This window comes from Papilio machaon, chromosome 4, assembly GCF_912999745.1.
Source record: "Papilio machaon chromosome 4, ilPapMach1.1, whole genome shotgun sequence".
In the NCBI taxonomy this organism is placed as follows: domain Eukaryota; kingdom Metazoa; phylum Arthropoda; class Insecta; order Lepidoptera; family Papilionidae; genus Papilio; species Papilio machaon.
The window spans coordinates 243446-268820 of NC_059989.1; the positions used below are offsets into that span (position 1 = coordinate 243446).

General features: G+C 50.6%; 2 protein-coding genes and 2 long non-coding RNA genes across 4 annotated transcripts; all 4 read right to left on the reverse strand.

The window, feature by feature from the left end:
• Positions 1–183: 183 nt before the first annotated feature.
• On the reverse strand, positions 184–2311 carry LOC123723608 (vacuolar protein sorting-associated protein 13D-like). The gene is made up of 8 exons (XM_045686796.1): positions 2294–2311; positions 2056–2225; positions 1810–1975; positions 1543–1725; positions 1285–1459; positions 1023–1154; positions 492–942; positions 184–415 (listed from the first exon to the last, which is right to left on the reverse strand). Exons 1-8 carry the CDS (start codon positions 2309–2311, stop codon positions 184–186), a joined length of 1527 nt encoding a protein of 508 aa, XP_045542752.1.
• Positions 2312–2471: 160 nt separating this feature from the next.
• On the reverse strand, positions 2472–3263 carry LOC123723637. The gene is made up of 3 exons (XR_006756803.1): positions 3182–3263; positions 2932–3098; positions 2472–2541 (listed from the first exon to the last, which is right to left on the reverse strand). It is a non-coding gene; the product is annotated as an uncharacterized LOC123723637 (long non-coding RNA).
• Positions 3264–4966: 1703 nt separating this feature from the next.
• LOC106713860 (vacuolar protein sorting-associated protein 13D) lies at positions 4967–23036 on the reverse strand. Its single transcript, XM_045686797.1, has 34 exons — positions 22910–23036; positions 22644–22821; positions 22323–22505; positions 21767–21827; positions 21563–21664; positions 21296–21442; positions 21019–21222; positions 20709–20889; positions 20480–20616; positions 20150–20386; positions 19769–19999; positions 19522–19660; positions 19072–19348; positions 18580–18742; positions 18276–18474; positions 18048–18197; positions 17623–17816; positions 17347–17502; positions 17148–17272; positions 16694–16831; positions 16457–16622; positions 15994–16161; positions 15790–15892; positions 15516–15712; positions 15297–15395; positions 15047–15231; positions 14263–14646; positions 13913–14144; positions 13632–13800; positions 13286–13504; positions 6005–6245; positions 5648–5879; positions 5312–5512; positions 4967–5188 (listed from the first exon to the last, which is right to left on the reverse strand). Exons 2-34 carry the CDS (start codon positions 22673–22675, stop codon positions 4967–4969), a joined length of 5874 nt encoding a protein of 1957 aa, XP_045542753.1. The 5' UTR covers positions 22676–22821; positions 22910–23036.
• On the reverse strand, positions 23036–24124 carry LOC123723636. Its single transcript, XR_006756802.1, has 3 exons — positions 24052–24124; positions 23187–23328; positions 23036–23104 (listed from the first exon to the last, which is right to left on the reverse strand). It is a non-coding gene; the product is annotated as an uncharacterized LOC123723636 (long non-coding RNA).
• Between the last annotated feature and the right edge of the window lie 1251 nt (positions 24125–25375).

The following is a 25375-nucleotide window of genomic DNA, read 5'->3' on the forward strand; positions in this document are numbered from 1 at the left end:
TCAGTACTTGTGTGTAAAAGCATTGACTTGTTGCTTTACCTAATTAAACAAATTAATATATATGTATATGAAACAGAACTAAGTAAATAATTTAGCAACAGTTAACAGTCTGACGTCAAAATTGAAACATGATTTGACTGTTGTACGGCGGATATTGTTGCAAATAGATAAATAAGTATAGTTTCAGCCGAGGTCGGGATGCGGCAGCAGCGTGTGCGCCAGGTCGCGGTGCAGCTGACGCGCGTGCGCCGCCGAGCGCGCCAGCCACGTCGCCAGCTCGCCGCTGTCGCACTGCACGCGCGGCCGCCGCACCGCCTCGCCCGCGCCCGCGCCCGCACCCGCACCCGCACCGCGCACGCACAGCTCCACCAGGTGCGCGCCCTCCGCGTACACCGCCGTGCACGACACCAGGTTGCTGCACCGGTACACAGGAAGTGCATTGTTCAGACTGCTCGATGAATACAGGATACGTCACTTTATCATAATAATACCTGAGATGGGTCTCCATGACGATTTGCGGCGTGTCGTGCTTGCAGGTGAAGATCCTGAGGTGCGTGTCGGTGAGCAGGGCGCGGATGTCGTGCGGCGCACCGCGCACCGGCCGGTACGCTAGGAAGCGCTCGGGGTGCACCAGCGCGGGCGAGGCGGGGGGCGCCAGCGCGTGCAGCAGCTGCGCCCCGCGCGCCGCCGCCGGGCAGTAGCGCGTCAGTGCGGCCGTGTGCGGCGCCGGGCGGGGCTCGCGAGTGCGCGCCGGCGCCGCCCGGCCCGCGCGCGCACTCGACTCCCGCACCGCCGCCGCGGCCGCGGCCGCCAGGTCCAGCACGCCTATGACGGGCTTGGTGACGGTGCCCACGAGGCCCTTGCCCACGCCGCTCACGAACCCGCCGAGCCCCTCCTGCGTCGCGCCCTCGTAGCTGTGTTTCACCAGGGACGTCATGCCACCTGATACGAGAACAGCGACAAATGTATAAGCATGTGGGTGATGTGAGACGAGTAGTAGAGCGGCGAGCGAGCGCGCGCACCGAGCAGGCCGAGGCCGAGGCCGCGCAGTCCGGCGGCGAGGTGTGCGCCGGCGGCCGCGCTGCGGATGCGCCGCCGCGTCTCCTCGTGCGCCTCGTCGCCCACCACGCGCTCCAGCCCGTCGCCCAGGGACTCTGTTCAATATTACAACATTTTAAGTGAAAGGATAAAATTTATACGAGACAACAATAAAAACATATAGACTGTAGAACTACTACATACACACATCTGATATATTTAAATAAGCCGAGCCGGTTTACCTACCTGTGACTTTGGCCGCCGAGTTGGAGATGCCGTGGGTGACGTTCTTGACGAGCGCGCCCACGTTGCCCTCGAGCAGCAGGCCCGACACGCCCTCCGACACGTCCGCCATGAAGCCCAGCGGGTTGCCCAGGAAGTCCACCGAGCCCAGGATCTTGGCCGCCTGCCACTTGAGCTCCTACACGATGGAGAGGGGGGGGGGGTTACGGCAACGTGTGTGTGTGTGTGTATGTATGGGGACAGGGGCGGCGACATACTCACGTCCTTGAAGTGTTGCAGGGCGTGTCGCGCGAGGCAGGCCGCCGTGTCGAACACGTGAGTGCGCACGAAGGGCTCCAGCTCGACGGCGGCGTGCTCGAACCGCACCAGCGTCAGGCCCAGCCGCTGCTTCAGCGCGCCCAGCGCAGGCTCCAGCTTGCTGGCCGTGTACATCGACAGCCGGATCTGACGCACGACAATAAATAAGAACCTAAAGATTGTATATATGATAAACGATATCGGGAGAGGGGGGAGGGGGAAGGTCCCGACCTGTCCGGGGATGAGCTTGATGAGTGCGAAGTAGTACCGCGTGGCGTGCAGCGCCGTCAGCTCGGTGAGCACGCGCCGAGTCTCGTACTCCACCTCGTCGGGCTGCTCGGCCGCCTGCGCGTCTCCGCCCCACTGCTCCGCCCACGCCCACAGCACCAGGATCAACCTTCACGCCGGAACAGATACATCGCGGTCACACGACCCTACCGCATGTATATTGATTGTTTGCGAACAGCTCTGAGTCACCTCTCCTCGAGGCGCACGGCGACGGGGCGCAGCGCGACTACGAGATGGCGGAAGTAGTAAGCGTTGTAGCGGCGCGCCGGCGCCGGCATCAGCTCGGCCGCCGCGTGCAGCGCCGCGCCCGCCGCGCCGCCCCCGCCCGCGTGCACCAGCGGGCTCGCCGCACCCACCAGCTGTAACACCTCACATTTTTATATCGGCCACACAATGGTGCTCGTATGTCCGCGCAAGTTTCGCGTACGTCACCTGGTTGTCCCATTGCAGAGAGTCTACGGAGAGCGCGGCGAGGGCGGCGCGGGGCGTGCGGGCCAGCTCGAGGCGCACGCCCGCGAACAATGCGTACACCAGCTCGGCGGGCGGCGCGCGCCCCACCAGCGACACGCCCAGCCCGCCCAGCGACACGCGCACGCCCCACTCGCCCGCCCCCGCCCCCGCCCCCGCTCCGTACTCCTCCTCTTCCTCGCCATCGCCCTCGATGCGATTCGAATCCTATTCAGTAAATAACAATTCAACGAATAATGTCAGTGGTCTAGCACGAACATTCGTGCAGCGCCCATTGGGCGCCTAAAGCGTCTGTGACTTAATGGTTTAATTCTTGACTTGTAATCGGCAGGTCCTGGGTTCGAATCCTGCAATATTTGGTATATTGTAGTATTCGATTTCAGATTTACATATGTACTGGGCCAGCGTGCGTTACTATGGCCTAGTCATCCCTAACTTATGCTAGGCTCTGAGCCTCTCAGTAGGGAAGTATAGCGAGCTGATGATGATGAATGCCCCAATAGAACGTAAAGTACACCAATAAACTCATATTAATTTTAATATAACTGACGATGACGATACGAAGGCGCTTGTCGTAAATATTAAGTAAGTACGTACCGGATGTTCGTGGTCGTGTATACGCACGAGGCGCGTGGGTCCGGCGGCGCAGAGCGAGACGTCGAGGCGGCCGCAGCCGGGCCGTAACGAGTGCCAGCTGACGGCTTGCGAGGGGGGCACGCCGCCGTCCGCGCGCCCGCCCGGCAGACCCAGCACGACACGAGCACCTGGAACATCGTGTCTCGTTAGTTCACCGCTATCGCGGCGCGGCCGACGCTGCGAGGCGAGCCAGAGCGGACTCGTAACGTACCGGGCACGAGCGGCACGAGGCCGGCGTGGGCGGCGTGAGAGTCAGGCTGCACGCAAAGGTTGGCGTGCGCGCAGGCCATGCGGCCCGGCGGCACCAGGCGCCAGGACTGCGTGGAGCGCCGCCGCGGGTCCGCGCGCCGCAACACCAGCGCCGCCGCCACGCCCGGCCGCGGCGCCGCCTCCTCTATGTCCAACACCTGGACGTGCAAAATTACTCTCCATATTCTAAAATAGCGCCATAACTAATATTACATAATCAAAAAATGAAGGAGAACAGGAACGGACCATAGCGTGCGGCGACAGCGCGGAGTCGTCGGGCAGCGCGGCGTCGGTGGGCTGCGGCGGCGAGCTGCCCTCGTGCACCAGCTGCCCGCCCGCCGCGCGCCGCCACAGCTGCGACCTGCGCACACAACACAACCACCTCACTCACCACAATACTGTCACTCTCGCATCGCTCGCACTGCTAGCTGAACGCGTGTCTATCATACCGATCGCCGTAGCGTTTTCTGCCGAGCACGACGCGCGTGCTGCCCGCCGGCACCTCCAGTACCAGCACGCTGTCGTCGTCGGTCGATATCTGCTTGCCCGCACTCGACATGCTGTTGTCTCTGGCGCTGGTGGCGGGAAAGGCGACGTACAGGAAGTTCTGATAGAGCAGGCGGTGCGTGTGCGCGGCGGCTTCGAGCGGCAGCACGAGCCGCGGCCCGCCCGGCGCGCGCAGAGCCAGCGCGCTCGCGCCCTCCGGCTCCGGCAGCGCCCAGCACGCGCGCGCGCCCGCGCCCACCACGCACTCCTCCGCGCACCCCACCTGAGGAATGACCCACAAAACTCATTGGTAACACCTACTCGCTCAAAGTAAATGAGGGGAGGGGAGGGGTGTCGCACCTGATGAAACATGATGGCGACGGGCGAGTGGTTGTCGATGCGCAGCGGCGGCGGCGCGCACTCAGCGTCCGTCAGCACCACCAGCATCGTGCCGCCCTGCGACACCACCTCCACGCGCACCAACACATACGACCCGCCACTCTCTCTGCAATAAATAAGATAAAAGAACCGAAGAAATGAATTGTTTAATTATGTTATTAATAAAAAGGAGTAACAAGTGTAGTATATACCTGCAGGCGATGTGCAGACTGCGCGGCTTGTCGATGCGGAAGCCGCCGGACCAGGCGGTGCGCGGGCGCGACGAGCCGTCGTGCAGCACGCGAGCGCACAGCAGCTGGTCGCGCTCGCGGCGCGCCCAGTGCCACGGCAAGTGGCAGCCCGCCACCGCCGACACGTGCGTCGCCGTCGCGCCGGGGTCGCTCTGACACACGTTATACAATAACTTATACCATCACCACTAAGTGTTCTTCAAACATCCAAGCTAATAGTACAATTTGAAACAAAAATACAAAAGTGAGAAATGTTTTTTTGTGCTTTAAAGTCATAAAAGTGGTCGTATGCTCACTAGCGTGGTGGCGGTGCACTTCTGCGCGAACTGCAGATGGCGCGAGGTGTTGTTGTGCAGCTGGTAGCGCGGCGTCAACGTCACGATGTTGGTGTGTCGGTAGCGGCCGCGGCCCGCGCGCACCGCCACGCCCACCGCGAACGACCGCTCGCCCGCCGGCCCCGCCCCCGCCCCACCGCCCCCACTGCCACCCCCACTGCCACCCCCACCGCGCGCCTCCAGCCGCTTTACCGTCACACCCGGGCCCAGCCCGAAAGGCGAGCACCACTGTACAATATACATTCTTTAATTTTTTTTGTTATATAAGGTGGCAATCTTTTCACAAAAGGGTGTTAATTACGAATCGACCTCAGGGTTGGGGGTGATGCCGGTGCCGAGACGCGCGGCGATGGTGGGTCCGCCGTCCGAGTCCGCGAAGGAGAAGAGCAGCGGCGCCACCATGCGCGCCAGCTCGTGCTCGGCGAACTGTCCGGCCGCCTCGCTGGCGCCCCCCTCCGCCCGGAACACCAGCGGCAGCCCCGTGCGGTTCACCAGCCAGTACGCCGCGGAGATGGACACCTGCACACGGCACCGACACACACATCGCATCATTTCTCAAACTACCTTCGATCCTTTCGATGTAAATTTATTTTGATAATTTAAAGTATTTCAAAACGCCATACTTTGATCCGACACGGGTACCTTAATGCCGTCCGTCTTCTTGACCCCGACCCGGGCGTTGAGGTACAGTCTGCGGCCGCGCAGGTCGCGCAGCTTGAGACGCGCGCCGAAGGAGGCGCCCCCGGCCGCCGCGCCCGAGCCCGCACCGCCCACGCTCAGCGCCGACGACCATCCGAACCCCTCCAGCTTCACGCTCACCTCGACGCCCTCCTCCACGTTCACCTGCACCACAACCGCCACCATCTTATGGTTAATTCAAACTTTATATGCAGACACATACACACAGACTTATATAGGTTAGCTGTAATCACAAGCACGACCTATCGATCGTAATAAAATGGATAAAAGAAGCGGGACCTCGTGGAAGGGTCTGGTGTGGGCGGGCGGCAGCGTGCCGGTGACGTCGCCGGCGCGGTACTGCAGCTCGAGCGGCAGCAGGTTCTCCAGACGCAGCGCCGGCACCAGCGTCAGCGTGTGCCCCGCCACCGCCCGCCCCGCCGGGAACCGCTCCCGCACTGTCACGCAGCAGAACCTGTGCCACGATAAACAATGGTGGTGATGGCGGCCATCTTGAATCGTGGCTAAAGGTCTATTCAGAAAAATCTGAAAACTGAGAGTGTGTATAATTCAGGTTTCAAGATTTGTACACGAGATATAAATTTATAAAGAAATAAACATAGTCGATGAGCAAGCTTATAGAAGGAATCGAATAACCTGTAGACGTGCGATGGCGGCGCGCGACACTCGTGGTGCAGCAGGTCGCGCTCTGAGCGCACTTCGCGCCAGTGGAGGCGTGCGGGCGGCAGCGCGGGCGCATGCGGCGCGCGCGGCGGCAGCGGGCGCACGCTCAGCGCCGCCGCGTGCGCGCTCAGCGGCGCCGCCCAGCGCGCGCCGGCGGACACCTGCACCGCGCGCGCCGACACGCCCTCGCCCGCGCGCGCCACGCCCCACGGCCCTGACACACAGTACAACTATTACATTGAGAAAGTTTTCGGAACAGTGAGTGGTATTTCATTAAAAACTTCTCCTTTAGAACACAGCCATAGAATTTGTGAAAGTAAACCTTGAATCTTAAATGATAAAATCTGTACTATTTTCTGTAACCTGTCCTAATCCAGCAGCTGCAATAAATATTTTAAAGCTCGCTAAAAATCTTTGCCATCTAGCATATAGCCCGTCAATGTTGTAATTTTGTGCAAATTTTCTTAGATCTGTGTAAAGAAATTGTATTTCTTTAAGAAAAATATTAATTTATTAATTACATTTATTTTTTCTGTAAAGAAATTGTATCTCGCTTACTTTTCTTCATTTTATTATCTGGCATCATTTTTGACGTTGACAGTTAAGAGAATTTTAATGTAAAATAGTTAAAACTTTAAAAAGAAGGTTAAGAAAAGTAAGCGGAATTAACTTTAATTGTCGTTTCTTCACTTTTTAGCAACACAATTGTGCTTTAATTCCGAATTACAATAAAATCGTCTTATAAAACGACAATTCTAGTAAAATTTTTGGAACATGGAAAAACTAAGATTCAAATTTGAAGTGTTGGCGTCATCCGACGTGAAAACAAACATGTTATGTATAACCTCAATTGAAACACCGGATGGACGTACTTATGAAGTTCCAGATGACCTTAAGGCCGTAAGTAAACACACTGCCATACTTTCCTCCGAAGTTTATAACAAAATAAAGAATTCATTAAAAAAAAGGCACCAAACACGATCAGTGTGGATCCCTTTAGATACAAATTTCAGGAAAATATACTTAGATGCCGGTGAAAATGTACAGTTTGGTGACCAATATTTAGAAGAGATTACTGTAAAGTCAAATCCGTCACCAGATAATACTAGTAGTTATTTATCAGAAAAGAAAAATCTGGGAAAAGCTGCTGAGAGATTTTTGATGGAAAGATATTCAAACAAAACATTGAATGCTGAACAATGGATCAATGAATTTGAGAGTGAATGTGAAAGATTTGAAATTATTCAAAGTGAGGAGAAAATTGAAACTTTAAAACATCTCTTGGAAAAACATTGTTTAGATTGGTACAGCAGTATGTTAATAAAATTGACAGTTAACTCGCAATGGAAAGTATGGAGGGATAATTTTTGTGAAACATTTGGAAATAAAGGTTGGTCTCAGATTAAATATGCATTTACATTTAAATATCAAGCTGGATCTTTACTGGAATATGCCATAAAAAAAGAAAAACTGCTGCTGGATGTCAACAAACAAATTGACACCCAAACTATGATAAATCTAATAGTCATGGGATTACCAGATCATATAATAGATAAAATTGATAAAGAAACTGCAAAATCAACGGCAAGCCTTTACAATGAAATTAGCAAACATGAGTATGTGACTAATAAAAAGGATTTCAGCAAAAATAAAATATATACAAATCAATACAAAGGGAAAATGGATAAAATAAAACCGTGTAAAATTTGTGAAAACTTGAATAAAGGTGTTCGGTTTCATCCTGAAGAAAAGTGTTGGTTCCGGCAAACTAAAATAAATGATCATAATAGAAACTCTAATAAAACTGTAAACAATTCAGTGATTGATATAGAATTAAACAATGAGTATCAAAAAAACGAATAATAACACCATTAATTAAAGTCAAACTATTACTAAATTCAGAAATAGAAATATATGGGATATATGATTCCGGCTCAAATGTTTCTGTAATTAATTCCAAATTAATTAGGCTAAAAGGAGAAACAGACACTAAATCAAAGTGTGATAATTTAATTACAATTAATGGTGTGAAAAAGACAATTGGTTTGACAACTATTAAAATAAAAATATTTGATATTGAAGAAAAAGCCGATGTATACATAATTGATGGAGAAGAATTTAAATATGATTTTTTAATTGGACTGGATATAATTAAAACATTCAAACTGAGCCATGATGAGAATTTGAATATTATTCAGAGAAATAAAAAAGAAACAAAAATAGAAGAATTAAAAACAAAAGAAGACAAGGATACTTTTCAAAAAATGAAGAATGATATAAAAACATGTTCAATAAATTTCAATGAACACATTAAGGAAGAAGAATTTAGAGTACATATGAGTAATTTAAATACAGAACAACAATCGGAAATATACAAACTGATAAATAGCTATAAATCAATCTTTGCAAAAGACAAGTATGATATTGGTACAGTTAAAGAATATGAGGCACGTATTGATCTACTTGTGGACAAATACTGTTGTAAAAGGCCATACAGGTGTACGATTGAGGATAAAAAAGAAATAGAAGAACAGATAGCAAAACTACTGGATAGGAATCTGATAGAAGAATCTTATAGTCCTTTTGCAGCACCGGTTACTTTAGCTTTCAAAAAAGAAGAAAATAAAAAGTCAAGACTATGCATTGATTTCAGAGATTTAAATAAAATTGTTGTTCCACAGGCCCAACCATTCCCACTGATTGATGAACTAGTGGTTAAGACAAGAAACTCAAAATATTTCACTACACTTGACATCAATTCAGCCTTTTGGTCCATACCACTAAGAATCGAAGACCGAAATAAAACTGCTTTCGTAACGCAAGAAGGTCACTATCAATGGACATGTCTTCCATTTGGCTTGAAGACATCACCAGCTATTTTCCAAAGGATATTGAGTAACATCTTACGAAAATATAAACTTACTGAATTTGCTGTAAACTACATAGATGACATTCTAGTATATTCTAAAACCTTTACCGAACACATTGACCATTTAACGCAATTGTTAGAAGCAATAAAAAAGGAGGGTTTCAGGCTAAAGTTTACAAAATGTACATTTGCTTCAAATTCAGTGAAATATCTCGGTCATATAATACAAAATAATACAGTGCGGCCAGTAACAAATAATTTAGTGGCAATACAAGATTTTCCAACACCGAAAAATCAGAAAAATGTTAGACAGTTTCTTGGAAAAGTTAACTTCTATCGTGAGTATATACCAAATAGTGCTATTATTTTAGAACCCCTTCATAATTTACTGAGAAAAAATCAAAAATTCACTTGGTCGGCAGATTGTCAAAAATCATTTGAATATATAAAAAAAATACTATGTTCACAACCAATCCTGGAAATTTTTGATCAAAATTTGCCTATTATTATTCACACAGATGCATCTTTAGAAGGAATTGGGGCAGTATTAAAACAAACTCAACCAAATGGGAAAAATAAACCGGTAGCATACTTCTCAAAAAAATTAAACCAAGTACAAAAGAAGAAAAAAGCTATTTATTTAGAATGCTTAGCTATTAAAGAAGCAATAAAATACTGGCAATACTGGCTCATTGGTAAGTCCTTTATAGTATATTCTGACCACAAACCATTAGAAAATTTAAATATTAAGTCTAGGACAGATGAAGAACTAGGAGACTTGACATATTATTTGTCACAGTTTGATTTTAAAATTGTGTATACTCCAGGTAAAGAAAATACTGAAGCTGATTGTTTGAGTAGAAACCCAGTACTTGATGAAAATGATGATTCAGATGATCGGTTAAAATTAGTAAACATGATAACATTAAATGAAATAGTTACAGATCAGGAAAACAATTTAAATATACAAAATAATAAATCAAACTTAATACTAAAAGACAGAGTTTACTATAAAAAAATTAGGAATCGCGAAAAAATAATTTTATCAGAAAATTTTAGTAAGATACTTATTAAAGATGTACATGAAAACATGTGTCATATAGGTGAAAAACAAATGCAAAGTAAAATCAGCACAATATACACAGCAAAAAATTTGATCAAAAATATTAAAAACCACTGCAAAAATTGCGCGATATGTATAAAAAATAAAACAAGAGGGCAGGTTAAATATGGTTTAATGTCACACTTAGGACCTGCGACAAAACCCTTTGAGATAGTCTCAATAGACACAATCGGAGGTTTTGGAGGCTCCAGGTCTACAAAGAGGTATTTGCATCTTCTTGTTGATCATTTTACACGTTATGCTTATATTGTGACCTCGAAAACACAAAGTGCACATGATTTCATTAAATTAATAAATAAAGTAACGGATTCAAATACTATAAGATTGCTACTGACTGATCAATACCCAGGAATCAATTCAAAGGAATTCAAAACATTTTTAAAAGAAAAATCTATTTCAATTATATTTACTGCAGTAAATTCCCCGTTTTCTAATGGGCTAAATGAAAGACTTAATCAAACTCTTGTAAATAAAATCAGGTGTAAAATAAACGAGAATAATATTAGAAAGGCGTGGACTACCATAGCTCATGACTGTATAGATAAATATAATAATACAGAACATACAGTTACTGGATTTGCACCCAAATACTTGTTGTATGGAACAGATGTTTCCTTTTTGCCCACAGAATTAAAGAAAAATAAATCAGAATTGGAATGGCAACAAGACAGAGACATAGCATTTAAAAACTCAGTAAAATCACATAAATACAATAAACAAATATTTGATAAAAATAGAGCTCAATTTAATTTCAATGTAGGGGATTTAGTATATGTGGAGAATGGAAACAGACTGAACAGAAATAAATTAGATGAGATAAAGATTGGCCCGTTTAAGATTATTGAAAAGGTCTCAAATTCCATATATAGAATAAGTACTAATCATAAAAAATCAGAATCGAATCTATTTCACATTACAAAACTCATACCAACTCCTGAAACTGTATTAATAAAATAATTGATTGTAATTTAGTTTAAGTAATTCACATTTTAAGTTCACATTTTTATATGTGCATAAATTTTTTTTTTTTTGGTAGGGGAGATGTAAAGAAATTGTATTTCTTTAAGAAAAATATTAATTTATTAATTACATTTATTTTTTCTGTAAAGAAATTGTATCTCGCTTACTTTTCTTCATTTTATTATCTGGCATCATTTTTGACGTTGACAGTTAAGAGAATTTTAATGTAAAATAGTTAAAACTTTAAAAAGAAGGTTAAGAAAAGTAAGCGGAATTAACTTTAATTGTCGTTTCTTCACTTTTTAGCAACACAATTGTGCTTTAATTCCGAATTACAATAAAATCGTCTTATATCTGTATAAAAACTATCAAAGCTTTCATCATCCTCTTGCATTCTTTTATGAAATTGAAAGGTATTAATAACTTCGCTTGTTTTAGGTTTGAAATATTCGTCGAAACTTTTAATGACATTCTACCGGCTGCGCCAAATCTGATTCCCTTTGGGAGCGTAGGTTCGTATCCTACCGGCTGCGCCAAATCTGATTCCCTTTGGGAGCGTAGGTTCGTATCCTACCGGCTGCGCCAAATCTGATTCCCTTTGGGAGCGTAGGTTCGTATCCTACCGGCTGCGCCAAATCTGATTCCCTTTGGGAGCGTAGGTTCGTATCCTACCGGCTGCGCCAAATCTGATTCCCTTTGGGAGCGTAGGTTCGTATCCTACCGGCTGCGCCAAATCTGATTCCCTTTGGGAGCGTAGGTTCGTATCCTACCGGCTGCGCCAAATCTGATTCCCTTTGGGAGCGTAGGTTCGTATCCTACCGGCTGCGCCAAATCTGATTCCCTTTGGGAGCGTAGGTTCGTATCCTACCGGCTGCGCCAAATCTGATTCCCTTTGGGAGCGTAGGTTCGTATCCTACCGGCTGCGCCAAATCTGATTCCCTTTGGGAGCGTAGGTTCGTATCCTACCGGCTGCGCCAAATCTGATTCCCTTTGGGAGCGTAGGTTCGTATCCTACCGGCTGCGCCAAATCTGATTCCCTTTGGGAGCGTAGGTTCGTATCCTACCGGCTGCGCCAAATCTGATTCCCTTTGGGAGCGTAGGTTCGTATCCTACCGGCTGCGCCAAATCTGATTCCCTTTGGGAGCGTAGGTTCGTATCCTACCGGCTGCGCCAAATCTGATTCCCTTTGGGAGCGTAGGTTCGTATCCTACCGGCTGCGCCAAATCTGATTCCCTTTGGGAGCGTAGGTTCGTATCCTACCGGCTGCGCCAAATCTGATTCCCTTTGGGAGCGTAGGTTCGTATCCTACCGGCTGCGCCAAATCTGATTCCCTTTGGGAGCGTAGGTTCGTATCCTACCGGCTGCGCCAAATCTGATTCCCTTTGGGAGCGTAGGTTCGTATCCTACCGGCTGCGCCAAATCTGATTCCCTTTGGGAGCGTAGGTTCGTATCCTACCGGCTGCGCCAAATCTGATTCCCTTTGGGAGCGTAGGTTCGTATCCTACCGGCTGCGCCAAATCTGATTCCCTTTGGGAGCGTAGGTTCGTATCCTACCGGCTGCGCCAAATCTGATTCCCTTTGGGAGCGTAGGTTCGTATCCTACCGGCTGCGCCAAATCTGATTCCCTTTGGGAGCGTAGGTTCGTATCCTACCGGCTGCGCCAAATCTGATTCCCTTTGGGAGCGTAGGTTCGTATCCTACCGGCTGCGCCAAATCTGATTCCCTTTGGGAGCGTAGGTTCGTATCCTACCGGCTGCGCCATGTACTATTTTGTATGTTGTTTTAATATTAAACACTTTTAATAAATAAAAATCATTTAATATTTCACTAATATATTTCCTAAGCTACCTACTTACATAATATTAATTTTTCTACTCCTAAAAAAACATAGATTAAAAATAATGAGTATGTCACTGCAACCATAATGTTGCCACAAAATCTAAGATACGTTGCGAGCTATAACTTAAAGTCAAAGTTGTATAAATAAGTGCCATTGGTTCAACTATTGCTAGTTTAGTATCAGGTAAACTACAACAGATATACAAGTTGATTTTATATACAATTTAACTACGATGACGGTGCTTTCTAACCGGTCCAGTGCCGTCTACCCTTTAACACTACTTTCATTTTCGTTACATTGAATGTATGTCCATAATTTTTGTAAACTTCTATTTTTATATCGAGCCGACTAAAATTGTATACAAAAATATTTTTCTTTAAGAATGTATGTAATTCTATAAACTACACAATAATCCATTAAAGGTACAAAATGAATATTTGATGAAGTAGTGTTAGCGGGTACCGCAGTGCGCGGCGAGCGCGCGGTGGGCTTGCGGCGTGTCGGCGGCGAGCGCGCGGCATGCGGGCAGCGCGCGCACTACACCGCGCCAGTGCAGCACCGCGCACGCCTCGCGCAGCCGCCGCCGCGCCGCCCCGCCTCCAGCCCCGCCCCCACACCCGCCCACGCCCACGCCCACGCCCACGCCCACGCACGCGAAAGCGCCCAGCGCTACCGTGCACTCTACAATACTACTCACCCTCAACTTTTTATAATTAATTGCTTCGCTATAAATATTTTTAATTTCACTACTGTTTGATTGTTTAAGTATAGTATTTGTCTGTATTCGTTAGCAATGATGGGTACTGACCGTGCGAGGGCGTGTGCGAGGAGGCAGCGGCGGGCGCGGCGTCGACGCGCACCTCCACGGCGTGCGGCAGCTGGTTGACGAGCTGCAGCGCCGACCGCACCGTCACCAGCTTGCGCGCCGACCCCTCCAGCGTCACCTCCAGCACCAGCCGCGCCTCCGCAAAACTCTTCTGTACAAATTCACAATTAATTATTTACTTACATATTCTCGCATCTTCACAAAAACTATGCAATATACAGTAGAAAACGATAAAATATAAATTCATGAAAAACTGTTAATACTTGGTGTGTGATGGTGCGGAAGAATACGCCCACTTGGTCGACCCGCACGGGATCCGGCGGGCTCCAGGCGGGCAGGCGCAGCGCCAGCCGGTGCAGCGCAGAGCGCGCGCGGCCGCGGCGCAGCCCGAATGAGAAGGGCTCCGTATCGCCCGCGGACACCGACACCCACGAGTCGTCGGGCGCGGACACGCCCCCGGCCCCGCCCCCATTCTCCGCCTCCGATTCTAACAATCTGCGAGAGGTCGGTCTTCTTTAATAAGGAATTTATTGTAATGTACTCCGGGATTGACTAACTTCAAGTGGTGTATTTGGATAATGGTTGTCCAGAAAGGTCATAAAATATAACTGACTGTTCGGCGGTGGTGAGCAGCGTGGTGAACCAGAGGCGGTGTCCGGTGTGGTTGCGCAGCGCGTATGGCACGAAGGGCGCGCGCCGTCGGTGCCCCGCCGGGCTGCCCTTCGGTGACGTCTCCGCGCTGTTGCCGCTCACTTGTGCGCTGTTGGCGGGCGCGGGGTGCGCGGGGTGCGCGGGGTGCGCGGGGCGTGCGGGGTGCGCGGGGTGCGCGGCGGGCAGCGCGTAGTAGTCTGCGGTCCAGTTGCCGCGCACGAGACGCACGAGGTCCAGCAGCGCGGCCGTCACGTTGACGTCCAGCGTGTCCGCGCTGCTCACCTCCGTCTGCAGCCGCCGCAGCGACAGCGCCGACGACAGCGTGTACTCCCACTTTGTCTCAAACCTTAGTTTCAATCACACAACGCAAAGATTTAATCGTTTTTGTTTAACTTGAACGTCACAAAATGGTAATTATTTTTAAATTAACTGTCGCTCACGACTTCGTCCGCGAGGAATTAAAATAACTTAATACTCATAAGTAACCTATGTGTTCTTCGAGACTATATTCTACCTCTGTATCAAATATCATCAAGATCCGTTGAGGCGTTCCCGAGATACCTTCTAACAAACATCCCTCCATCCATTCATGTATAATAATTAATAAGATGTGTTTATATATATTTTCATTCCAATAGCTGAAATTATAAATCATGTTTAAAGACGTACAATTTAAGAATTAAAATTTCAGTGATCACATATAATTTTAGTGAAACTCTTCGTCACACTTCAAAAAAGTAAATCACCTCCAAGGTTCCAGTGCTGGCTCCCAGGCGGACAGCGTGCGGTTGTAGTAGTCGATGGCGAGCTGCGCGCGCAGCTGGCCCGCCCCCGCCCCCGCCCCGCCCCCCAGCGGTACCGCGCCCGCCTCCCCCGCCGGCGTCGACACCAGCACGGGGTCCGGGAACGTCTCCTCCACCTGACGCAGGTCCTGACGACGATGTCCTATTTTTTTTATTGTTTCACAAGAAAATCACTATCCAAAAAGACACCAACCTGGTCGAGATGCAGATCCGACAGCGAGACCTCCAGCAGCGGCACGTCGGAGTCCAGGCAGTCGTCGATGACGCACAGCGTGGCACACTCGGCGCTCACCTGACACACACACACACACAAACACCGCTTTATATCTCAACCCTTGTCAACATTACCAGAAACACAGTACGAAAGTGAGAAATACGATTGAAACAAAACATATGTCCTGGTAAGGCTCACCTTAACCGCGGCGAGTGGCCAGACGGCGGAGGGCTGTGAGGGCGGAGGGTCGGGCGGTGCGGGGGGCGGGCCCCGCGCAGGCCGCGCCCAGCGCGCCGCCAGCAGCCGCGGGGCGGCGCACCCGTCCGCTGCGAGCATGTGCTCGCTGTTGGCGGGCGCGTCGCGCTCCCCCGCCGGCTCGGTCGCATCCGACTTGCCTACAAATATTTATAATAACATTGAAGATAACGACATCGATTATCCTTAAATAAGCAAAGTGTAGAGGAGCAGGCACCGGAGAGAGCGGCGCGCGCCTGCACCGGCAGCGACTGCAGCATGGCGGCGAACATGCGCATGTCGTGGTACGACAGCCGCAGGTTCAGCGTGCCCATCGACACCTGCCCACAGATACATTTCATCGATGAATTGTTTTATTACGAAAATTTACATGAGAATAATAAAGATGTAAAGTTTTATAATAAATAGGGGCTCATGTTACGTGTAGGAGGCGGTCGGAGTCGAGGTAGGCGTGCAGGTTGGCGGGCTCGACGATGGCGAGCGCCGTCTCGTCCTCCAGGCCCAGCACGCACGAGAACACCTCCAGTCCGCTCAGCTCGCACGACACCGGCCGCGCTGCGCCCCACGAGTACCGCAGCACCGTCGTGCTCTGACACACATACACACACACATACAGCTCTACTTTCATCTCACTCGGTGGCAAACCTCATCAAATGTATGCCATAATGCCATTTACCGTTTATGGATAAGATAACAAAAGCAAGAGTTGTTCAAGTATGTGCAATAAAAATCATTTCAATCGATCGCCTAACTAAGAACCCGGCAATTGCTCGAGTAACGTACAATTGACGATTTGGATTATTACTAGCAATATCGTTACTTGCTCAGTGTAACTGTATTTTGAATAAATATATTTGTATATAATATGCTCTAAACTGACGCACTTTCAGTATAACTGCATTGGTGTCCCAGACAGAGGCGTCCTCCACCAGCACGAGCTGCGAGTCCGTCACGTTGAGCTTCAGCTCCACCGGCCCCGCCTCCTCCGCCTCCGCCCCGCCCTGCGCCCCGCCCCCGGCCCCGCCCAAACACATGCGGCACGCCTCCTCGCTGAAACGTCCAAAGATTAACGATGCAATTGTCGAAAATAAATATCACAGCGGAGAGAGCTGTCCACTTACAGATGCACGAGGTCGGGGTCTGTGGGCGGCAGCGGTGGCTGCATGATGAATTGGTTGGCCGCCTCCCACCAGTCCAGGATGGCCATCAGACGCATGTTGTTGATGAGAATCGTATAGGCCGAAGAATCTTGACGCTTCCTGTACGCAATCAATCGCATGAGGAAGTGATGAATGAGATTTTTGATTTACTGGTCGTTCATATCTAGCTCGCGGGCGCGGCCGCCAGCTCGTGTTCAGGTGCAACCGAGAGGCTTTTGCACAATCGACCGATTCAAACCGGTGTAACTTACTTGTCGTCGGTAGTAAATTGTGAGCTCCGCTGCTAGTCAAAGGTGAACACTCCCATAAAAACTGATATGTTTGACTGATTGTTTGCGCTCGCGAGTTCAATATGTACAAGCACTTATTTGATTAGGGCAAATATATGAAACATGATAAGTATCTTGGTGAGCACCTGGCGTGCACCTCGGCCTGCACGCTGTGGCGGTGGTCGGGCAGAGGCTGCACGATGTGGCTGAACACATTGCCGCGCCGGTTGGCGGGCTCGTCGGCGTACCGCACGTCGCTCACCAGGATCTCCTGCCAACAACACGGTACGTTAGTCGCCTGTAAATGTAGTATAGTAGTTTGACATGTACAAGTGGAGGCGGCACCTGCGAAACTAGGTCCACGTCCTGGCCTAGGTCGGAGTATGTCTCGAGCAGCAGGCGCGACTTGATGAAGTTGACGCAGGCGAGCGGGCCGGCCGCCGCCGCCAGCCGCACGCGCACATCCTGCAGGTCCAGCTTCAGCGACCACGTCGTCCACACCTCACGCGACACAAAAATGTAATACACTTATTTGATAAAGGTTGGAGGTTAAACAATAGATTTTAATACCTTATATATGTAAATAAGTTATACATGTTTGATTTTCGCTATTTAATTTACCTGCTGTGTAGCATTCGAAGTTTTAGTAGCGGACTGTGGGGGTGTGGCAGCAGTTGTGGGCGTGGTGGGTGGTAGGAGGTCTAGGCAGGGCTCGCCCAGGTTGTGGGTGAGCACCCCCCGTACTAGCCGGTACTGCGCCGCGTCCAGCGCCAGCTCGAGCGTGGTCAGCGTACCCTGCACGCTCGTATCGGGCACTGCCAATATCAGTTTAAACACTGTCTATGACACTATTTAAGGCTATATCCGCAAATCTGTAGCGCCCCTTTCTGTCCAACGCCCTGGGCGGTCCCCAACCACGTCCTGTGCTAACGCCAGTAATTCATAAAAAAGTAATTTTCTTTACATTATTTTTAAATTATTTTTTTTTTAAATAATAAATACTTAAATAGCGTGAGGAATCACACTTATCGTCATAAAATAAACACCATTGTGTGTGTCGCTGAGGTTGTGCTCTATGCGCAGCGCGAAGGTGGCGGGGGCGGGCAGCAGCGGCGCGCCCGCCCGCCCCGCCCCCCAGCAGCGCAGCGTCACGCCCTCCAGCCGCACCTCGCGCACGTCCAGCACCTCGCGCTCGCCTGCGCACGCACACATCTATGTTAAATAAATGTACATCAAATTTCAAATAAGTTTAACCGGACGCGCGGCGTACTCACGTGCGGCGGGGTCGGCTAGCGTGCTGATAGTGTCGGGGTCGCCGGCGCGGCGGAAGCAGTTGTCGAGGTGCAGCAGGTGAAGCTGCGCGGCCAGCGCGGCGCGACTCCGCCCCGACACCGGCAGCACGATAAGCGGCGCCGCGCACCTCAGCCGCAGCCGCATGCGGTCCGTGCGCGTCGACGCCACCGCAGATGACACCTAGGGAGTTACAATTCCCGTTAATTCAAAATAGTTTCTTTTTTCTTCTTTTTTGCACTAGTTATGTTGTATTTCAAACGATGTAGTGACAATGCGGCGACTGACCTTCTTGCGCGCCTGCGCGATGACACGGCGCAGCAGGCTGAAGTCGCGCGCGAACGCCTGCAGCTCGAGCACGAAGCGCTTCGTGTGCACGTACGTCAGCGGGCCCATGCGCACGCTCAGGCTCGTCTCGTGCCCCGCCGCCGCCGCCTCCGCCGCGCTCAGCCTGCACAAGCACACGCACACGCAATACTCACTCGAACGACCTCCAGCCCATCACTACGTTTCTCATCATTGAAACACGTCCTCATGGTGTATAGCGCGACGTAGCGTGCGAGTCGGTGCGATATATTATTATTTTTTTGATTGACAAGCCACTGTCTGCCTTGAAGAAGCACCGGGCTTGAGGTGACCGAACGCAGATGACGCTTAGCCTTAACCTCGTTTATCGGTAACTAAGGTCGAGGGCTCCCTCAGGAGCCTCGGCTCGGGCTGTCACTCATTACGCGTTTAGCATTCCAAAGATGCGATATGGTATCAGAAGTTGGGTTATACCTTCTGTAGTCGAGAGCGAGCGCGTGTCGGGCGCGCGTGCGCAGCCTGTGCGCGTAGGGCGCGGCGCGCGGCGCCAGGTCGACGAGCGAGAGCGCGTCCAGCGTGGCGTGCACGCGGCGCGCCCCACGCCCGCTGCGCGTACGCACGTGCGCGCGCGACACGAGCGCGCGGCACGCGTCTCCGCGCCCGCCCACCACCACCACGGACAGCGAGCGCACCAACACCTCGGTCTCCGTCAGCGCCGCGCTATCACCGTTGCTCGCGACTCCATCGCCGGCTGCCAAATATACAAATGTACGATTGAAGCAAACGGATTAGGTATTGTTCCAGTTCACAAGCGATGATTGAAAAAATAATGGTTAAAGTAGATGAAAAAATAAGTGTTTAAGTCTGCTCACTTATATTGTTAAGCCTTAATTAGAATTATTACGTGGTCGAGGCTATAAAGACCTGGGCGAGAGGGCTCGGCTGTGGGCTCCGAGGCCGGCTCGTCTCCGGCCACGCCGAAGAAGTCCAGCACGGCCACCCAGCTGTCTATGCTCAGCACCAGCTTTAGGCAGTTAAACTCCACCTTAGTTTGCTTCGATACCTGGTTTACACGATTTGGTTTAGTAAGGTAAGATTGATCTTTGTAATAACTTTCAAGTTACTGTAATGTTTCACGATTCATTTTGATGAAATGTTTGTATCTAAGTACCTGATCAAATCTGTCATAAAAGTTAGGGTGTTGGGGGTCGCGCGTGTGCACGGACAGCCACACCAGGTTGTCGTCGCCGGCGGGCCGGTCCGCCTCCTCCTCGCCGGACATCTGGAAGGTGTCGCAGGAGTCCGCCCGCTCGGGCGGCTCGAGGGGCTCGAGCGGCTCGGGCGAGCACGGCGGAGTCGCGCCGCACTTGCTCTCCGACCTGCCCGGTTTGTCTCGACCGCGCTGTCACATAAAACACTCACTGTCATGAGCATTGATATTTTTTATTCTTCAAAAGTACCAATCGAAACATATAAGATTTAACATTAGACAAAATCTCGATAAGCAAAAATTTTTTAAACACAATAGAAATTGATATTTTGCACTAGGCACCTCTGTATTCGTGACGCCTGATTTATTGATAGTTGCGGGCAGGGAGGTCGTGAGGTGCTTCATGTAGTGCAGCGGCGCGAGGTGCGGCGGGGCTGCGGGCGCGCGCAGCTCCGGGCACGACTTGGACAGGAAGAGGGACTTGCGGGGCGCGGGCGGCGAGTGCGAGGCCAGCAGCACTCGGTGCCGCGACTCCGGCTCCTTGGTCAGATCCTCCATCGTCACCGAGTGCAGCGACACCTGCCGCCGTGTGAGGACAGTAAATGTATTACATGTCGCCCTTCTACCGCTACTAATTCCGGCACGTACTATGAAAAGAACACAAAATGTAACCTGCAAGTCGGTCTCGTGCGGGCGCAGGTGATGGTAGGTGAGGGCGAACTCGCGGAAGATGAGCGCCACCAGGCTGCGCTCGCCGTCGCCCAGGTCCGCGCGCAGCTCCACCGCCAGCTCCGACACCTCGAACGACACTGTGCACCCACCACAAACAACGTCTTATATCGTCGCCTGCATTGGCCCGCGACGGCGGCGAACAACGATTAACATACGTAAACAACGGTACCGGTGAGCGGGGCGTGCGAGCGGGGGCGCGGCGCGTGCAGCTCGGGCGCGCGCTGGGGGGGCGGCACGGCCAGCACGGCAGCGCGCAGCTGTGGGTCCAGCCGCAGCGTGGGCACCGCCGGCTCCACCAGGGCCGGCACCGCGCCCTCCGCCAGAGCATCACCCTGCGCCGACGCCGCGTTCTGCAGCCGCATGATACGACAAATATGCATATGTTAATCCTACAATCGATCTAAACAGTCATTGAATTATTTTACAATGCTTCAGGGATAAATAACGACATTGAAATTTCCTGTTCCAAATGTAACTACCTCCTTGTCATTGGTCATTAGTGGATGTGCGTCGTTGTGCGGTGCAGCGGGGGCAGCGGGTGCGGGGGCGGGGGCGGGGCTGGGCGGGCGCACGTCGGGGTACGCGGAGTCGGCGACCCAGCGCAGAGTGTCCAACAGCTGCTCGTACTGCTCGCGGCTGGCGGACACCTGCAGCGCGCCCACTATCGCGCCGCTCACGTCGCACTGCACAATACACTCAACATATTTGTCTCTGCAGTCGGCGACGCGCTCTCGTCGTAGGAGGAGTGGTACGCACGTGCGGCAGGTGGTCGCGCTCGTGCAGGTCCAGGGTCAGCTGCAGCGCGGTGTCGTGCAGCACGGGCCGGCCACAGGACACGTCGTACACCGCGCCCATGTTCTCCGCCGACAGCGGCTGCCGGCGCAGGCGCTCGCCCACGTCCAGCTGTACACACACACACAATGTACTAATTGCTAATATAAATTTATATGCAGTATAAACAACAAGATTTGTGCATTCATTTAGTTTGCGATGTATAATTGTGTATAAAGAGATGATACTGACCGAGGCGAGAGAGATGTCGCGCACGCTCACGTTGTACCGCGTGTTCCTGGGCGCGCCGGGCCGGTTTGTGAGACTCATGCGGCCGAGGTGCGCAACGAACACCTGCACAACATTTTCATTTTTATACCATCGAATGTGTCGTGTGTACCATCGTTCCATTCGAAGAAAAACTATTTTTTATTATAGTAATACAACTCATGTTACCTGCGTGCTGTGCGCCGCGCGGGGCACCACCACCACCGGCGACTCCAACTCAATGTTGACGCTGCGGAAAACACGCGCTCAGAACCACATCACCAACACGAATCATGATGCATAGCTTTTTATCAGATCTTACTAATATTAGATAAGATTAGGTTGAAGGTATCAACGGATCATGATGGAATTTAGCAGAGATGCAGAAGATTGTGTGGAAGAACACATAGGCTACTTATTATTATTCTTTTTAATTCGTGTGTCGCGGGCTAGTAATATTATAAATGCGAAAGTTTAGATGGATGGATGTTTGTTAGAAGGTAACTCCAGAACGGCTGAACGGATCTCGCTGAAATTTGGCACAGATGTAGAACATAATCTGGAAAAAACTTAGTAGCCTATGTGCTACTAATGGTTTTTTTTTTATATTCCGATAGGACGCATTCACCTAGGATATAGTAATAGTGATATTTTTTTTGTTTATGTTTAAATTGAAGTAACAACCAAGATCGCGATATATAGAATTTTCTTAGGAGATATTATTTGCAAGTGGTTTTATACACACGTGAGCAGTATGTCGGTGCGCACGTCGGCCTCGTCCAGCGAGGGCGGGGCGTGTGCGGGGGGCGGGGCGTGTGCGGGGGGCGGGGCGTGTGCGGGGGGCGTGGCGCCCGCGGAGACCGTGCGGTGCCTCCCCCACGCCTCCGTCGACTGCGCCAGCCGCGGATTACCGTAAAGAGACTCGCCCCTGTAACGCATTGCTTTTATTATTATTTTCACTATCATATTAGCATTTATAAATATTCGAAAGTAATTAATAACTCTGAAAAGGTATCAATAAATTAGACTTTATCAGTCGGTATAAAAATATGAGTGCAAAGCGCACCGAGGACTGGGGTGCACGAGGCCGATGGCCATGTCCGCGGCGGCCGCGCGGATGGAGCGCGCCAGGTTGGCCAGGTACTGCTTGAACTCGGTGAGGCAGGACTGCAGCTCGCGCAGCAGCGCGCCCGACTGCGTGTACCACACGCTCGCCACCCGCACCGACACCGACGTCTCCACAACTGCAAACCAACATTACCGCTTCCTTCATCGTGCAAAGATACGTCTTCGCTACGTCCAGTCGACATTCGCTAAACACAAACTACACACCCGTAGCATCAGGGGTATCGCCGGGCAGAAGGTCGCGGGTGATGGTAAAGAGCAGAGCTTGCGCCTTGTCGTCGGGCGCGTCGGGCGCGTGGGCGCGGCCGGCGGCCAGCACGCGCGTGTGTAGGCCCGCGCCCTCGCACAGCGACACCACCTGCACGCCGCCCAGGGAGCCGCCCACCTCCAGCCGGCGCGCCGCTGCACACACAGACGCACGTCGTACAGCCGCTGGGCGCACACAATGCTATGTACATATGCAACAGTTGCGAGTGGGACGGACCGAGGGTGGCCTGTATGCGCGCCTCGCCGACGGTGGCGGTGGCGATCTTCTTGGCGACGAGCGCGCCGTCCAGCACGGCCGCGCGCAGCAGCAGCACGCCCAGCCGGTGGAAGTCGAAGGTGATCTCCGTGCGCACCGCACGCTGCGCAACAGACACCGTGTCTTATATCATTACTCTAAGTACATATTACAGTAGTGCATGTATTATATAATAACAGAGAATACTAAAAACAGATATTTAAGCGCAATTCAATGTTTAATAGATGGCGCCACCGGCGTATTTAATAACACCGGCAAATATTGTCGCCGTGAAATATTTATAATTAAATCGAGTCAATTTTTCTTTTGTTTTTCATGTCACTTCGAGTGTGTATTTTTCATGTTTTGACAAGTTTTTGTTTTAAAGTTTTTACGTTTTTTAGTGTCTTGTTCTATTTGAATATTAAAAATAAACGGTTTTTAAAAGTGAAGTGTTGTATTTTACTGAACAATTATCATATGTCTATCAGAAGGTCTGCGATTGTTCCGGTTTATCTTCGAAACGTGGATTGATTTTGTAAAAGTAAAAATGTTTTTTCTCTGTACTCTAGAATGTATAGTCACGTTATACGATTTCTTAAAATGTTAAAAATAATTGTTTTGTTCGAGTGTGGAGCGGAAGGACTAATTTTGTTCCTCTTACCCATTCACCCTTCACTTATAAGGAAAGGATCGGAAGGGGCAGTGGATTTGACGGAGGACGGGACGCATAGGAAAAAAATTGTTCTCTTTCTGTGCGTCTCCTCCTCCGTCAAAGGTAGGCAAAGTATCTTCAATCTTGGGCAGCGGTCGCTTCGCTATTTTGGCGAACCAGGTGTTTAGTTACCTGAGGAAGATCTTCCGCATCGGGCCCATCGAGTACGTCTCGAGCATGGGCGGCGTGCGGGGCGGCGTGCGGGGCGGAGTGGGGGGCGGGGCCGTCGGGCACGTCGGCGGCGGGCGGCGCGGGGCGGGGCTCGTGCGGCGCGCGCGGGCCCAGCACCCGATGTGCGAACCCTATCAGCTCCACAATTGTCTCCTGGTTGGCTGCACAAAGAACAAACATGTATATAGAAGCGATCTATGTCTCATTGTGACGAATATAAAAGAACACTGTTACAGTAATATATTTTTATTTTTAATTATATACGTTTTGTATTACTTTATTTTTAATTCTACAATATAACATACATACAGTATTCTGTGACTCACCAATTACATCCAAATTGTTAAACAATATATTAGCGATCCTCAGATCTTCGGAATCGGCATCGCCTTTGACGAGGCATATTTCTACAGCGATGAGGGCCTCGGTGTCGACGAGGCCGGGCGCGCTCCAGCCGTTGCCTCCGCCCCACACCGCGCCCGTCGCTCCAGCCACGCCCTCCGCGCCGGCCACGCCCCCTGCGCCGGCCACGCCCCCCGCGCCGGCCACGCCCCCCGCGCCGCCGATGGGCCACGTGAAGGCCGTCGACATGTACTCAGTGTTGGCGGAGTCGCACGCCCCACCGGACATACAATTTGGTGTCGGACTTCTTTGTCCTAATTCCTCAGAATCTAACAGAAAGTTAAAGGTAATTAGTTAAATTAATCCGCCTGAAGAAACCGCTCAAATTTCATCGAGAAGTTTTGATTTGTTTTAACAAAGAACCGTTCCTGCAAATGATTTTACAAAACAATAATTTTATTATTCTTAAAAATGTTGTTAGTCGCAAATAAAATATAATTGATATACCGTGGAGCGAGGCGGGTGCGATGAGTGCGGTGGGCGCGGCGCGGTGCAGCGAGCGCAGGGCGTGGCGCAGCGCGCGCGGCGTGGGCGGAGCGGGCGCGGCGCGGCTGTCGGGTGACGCGGGCGACGTGGGCGACGTGGGCGACGTGGGCTCAGAACCGCGGATGCTGCCAGACGCGGTGTCCATCCTGCACCATTTCATAATTGGATTGTTTAATATATCATACTATATTTAGTATATAGTAACTCACAGGAATATTTTAATTACACGACACGGAACCTTCGAACCGCTGAAAGCAACTAGGTGACGGAAGGGGGAGGCTTTTTGTCCACCAATGGATCGACAAGGGATCGCTCACCCGACATGTTTGTGGCTGGCGACGAGCAGTTCGAAGTCTGGCCCGTAGGTCTGCAGCGCATCCACCAGCAGCAGCGAGTG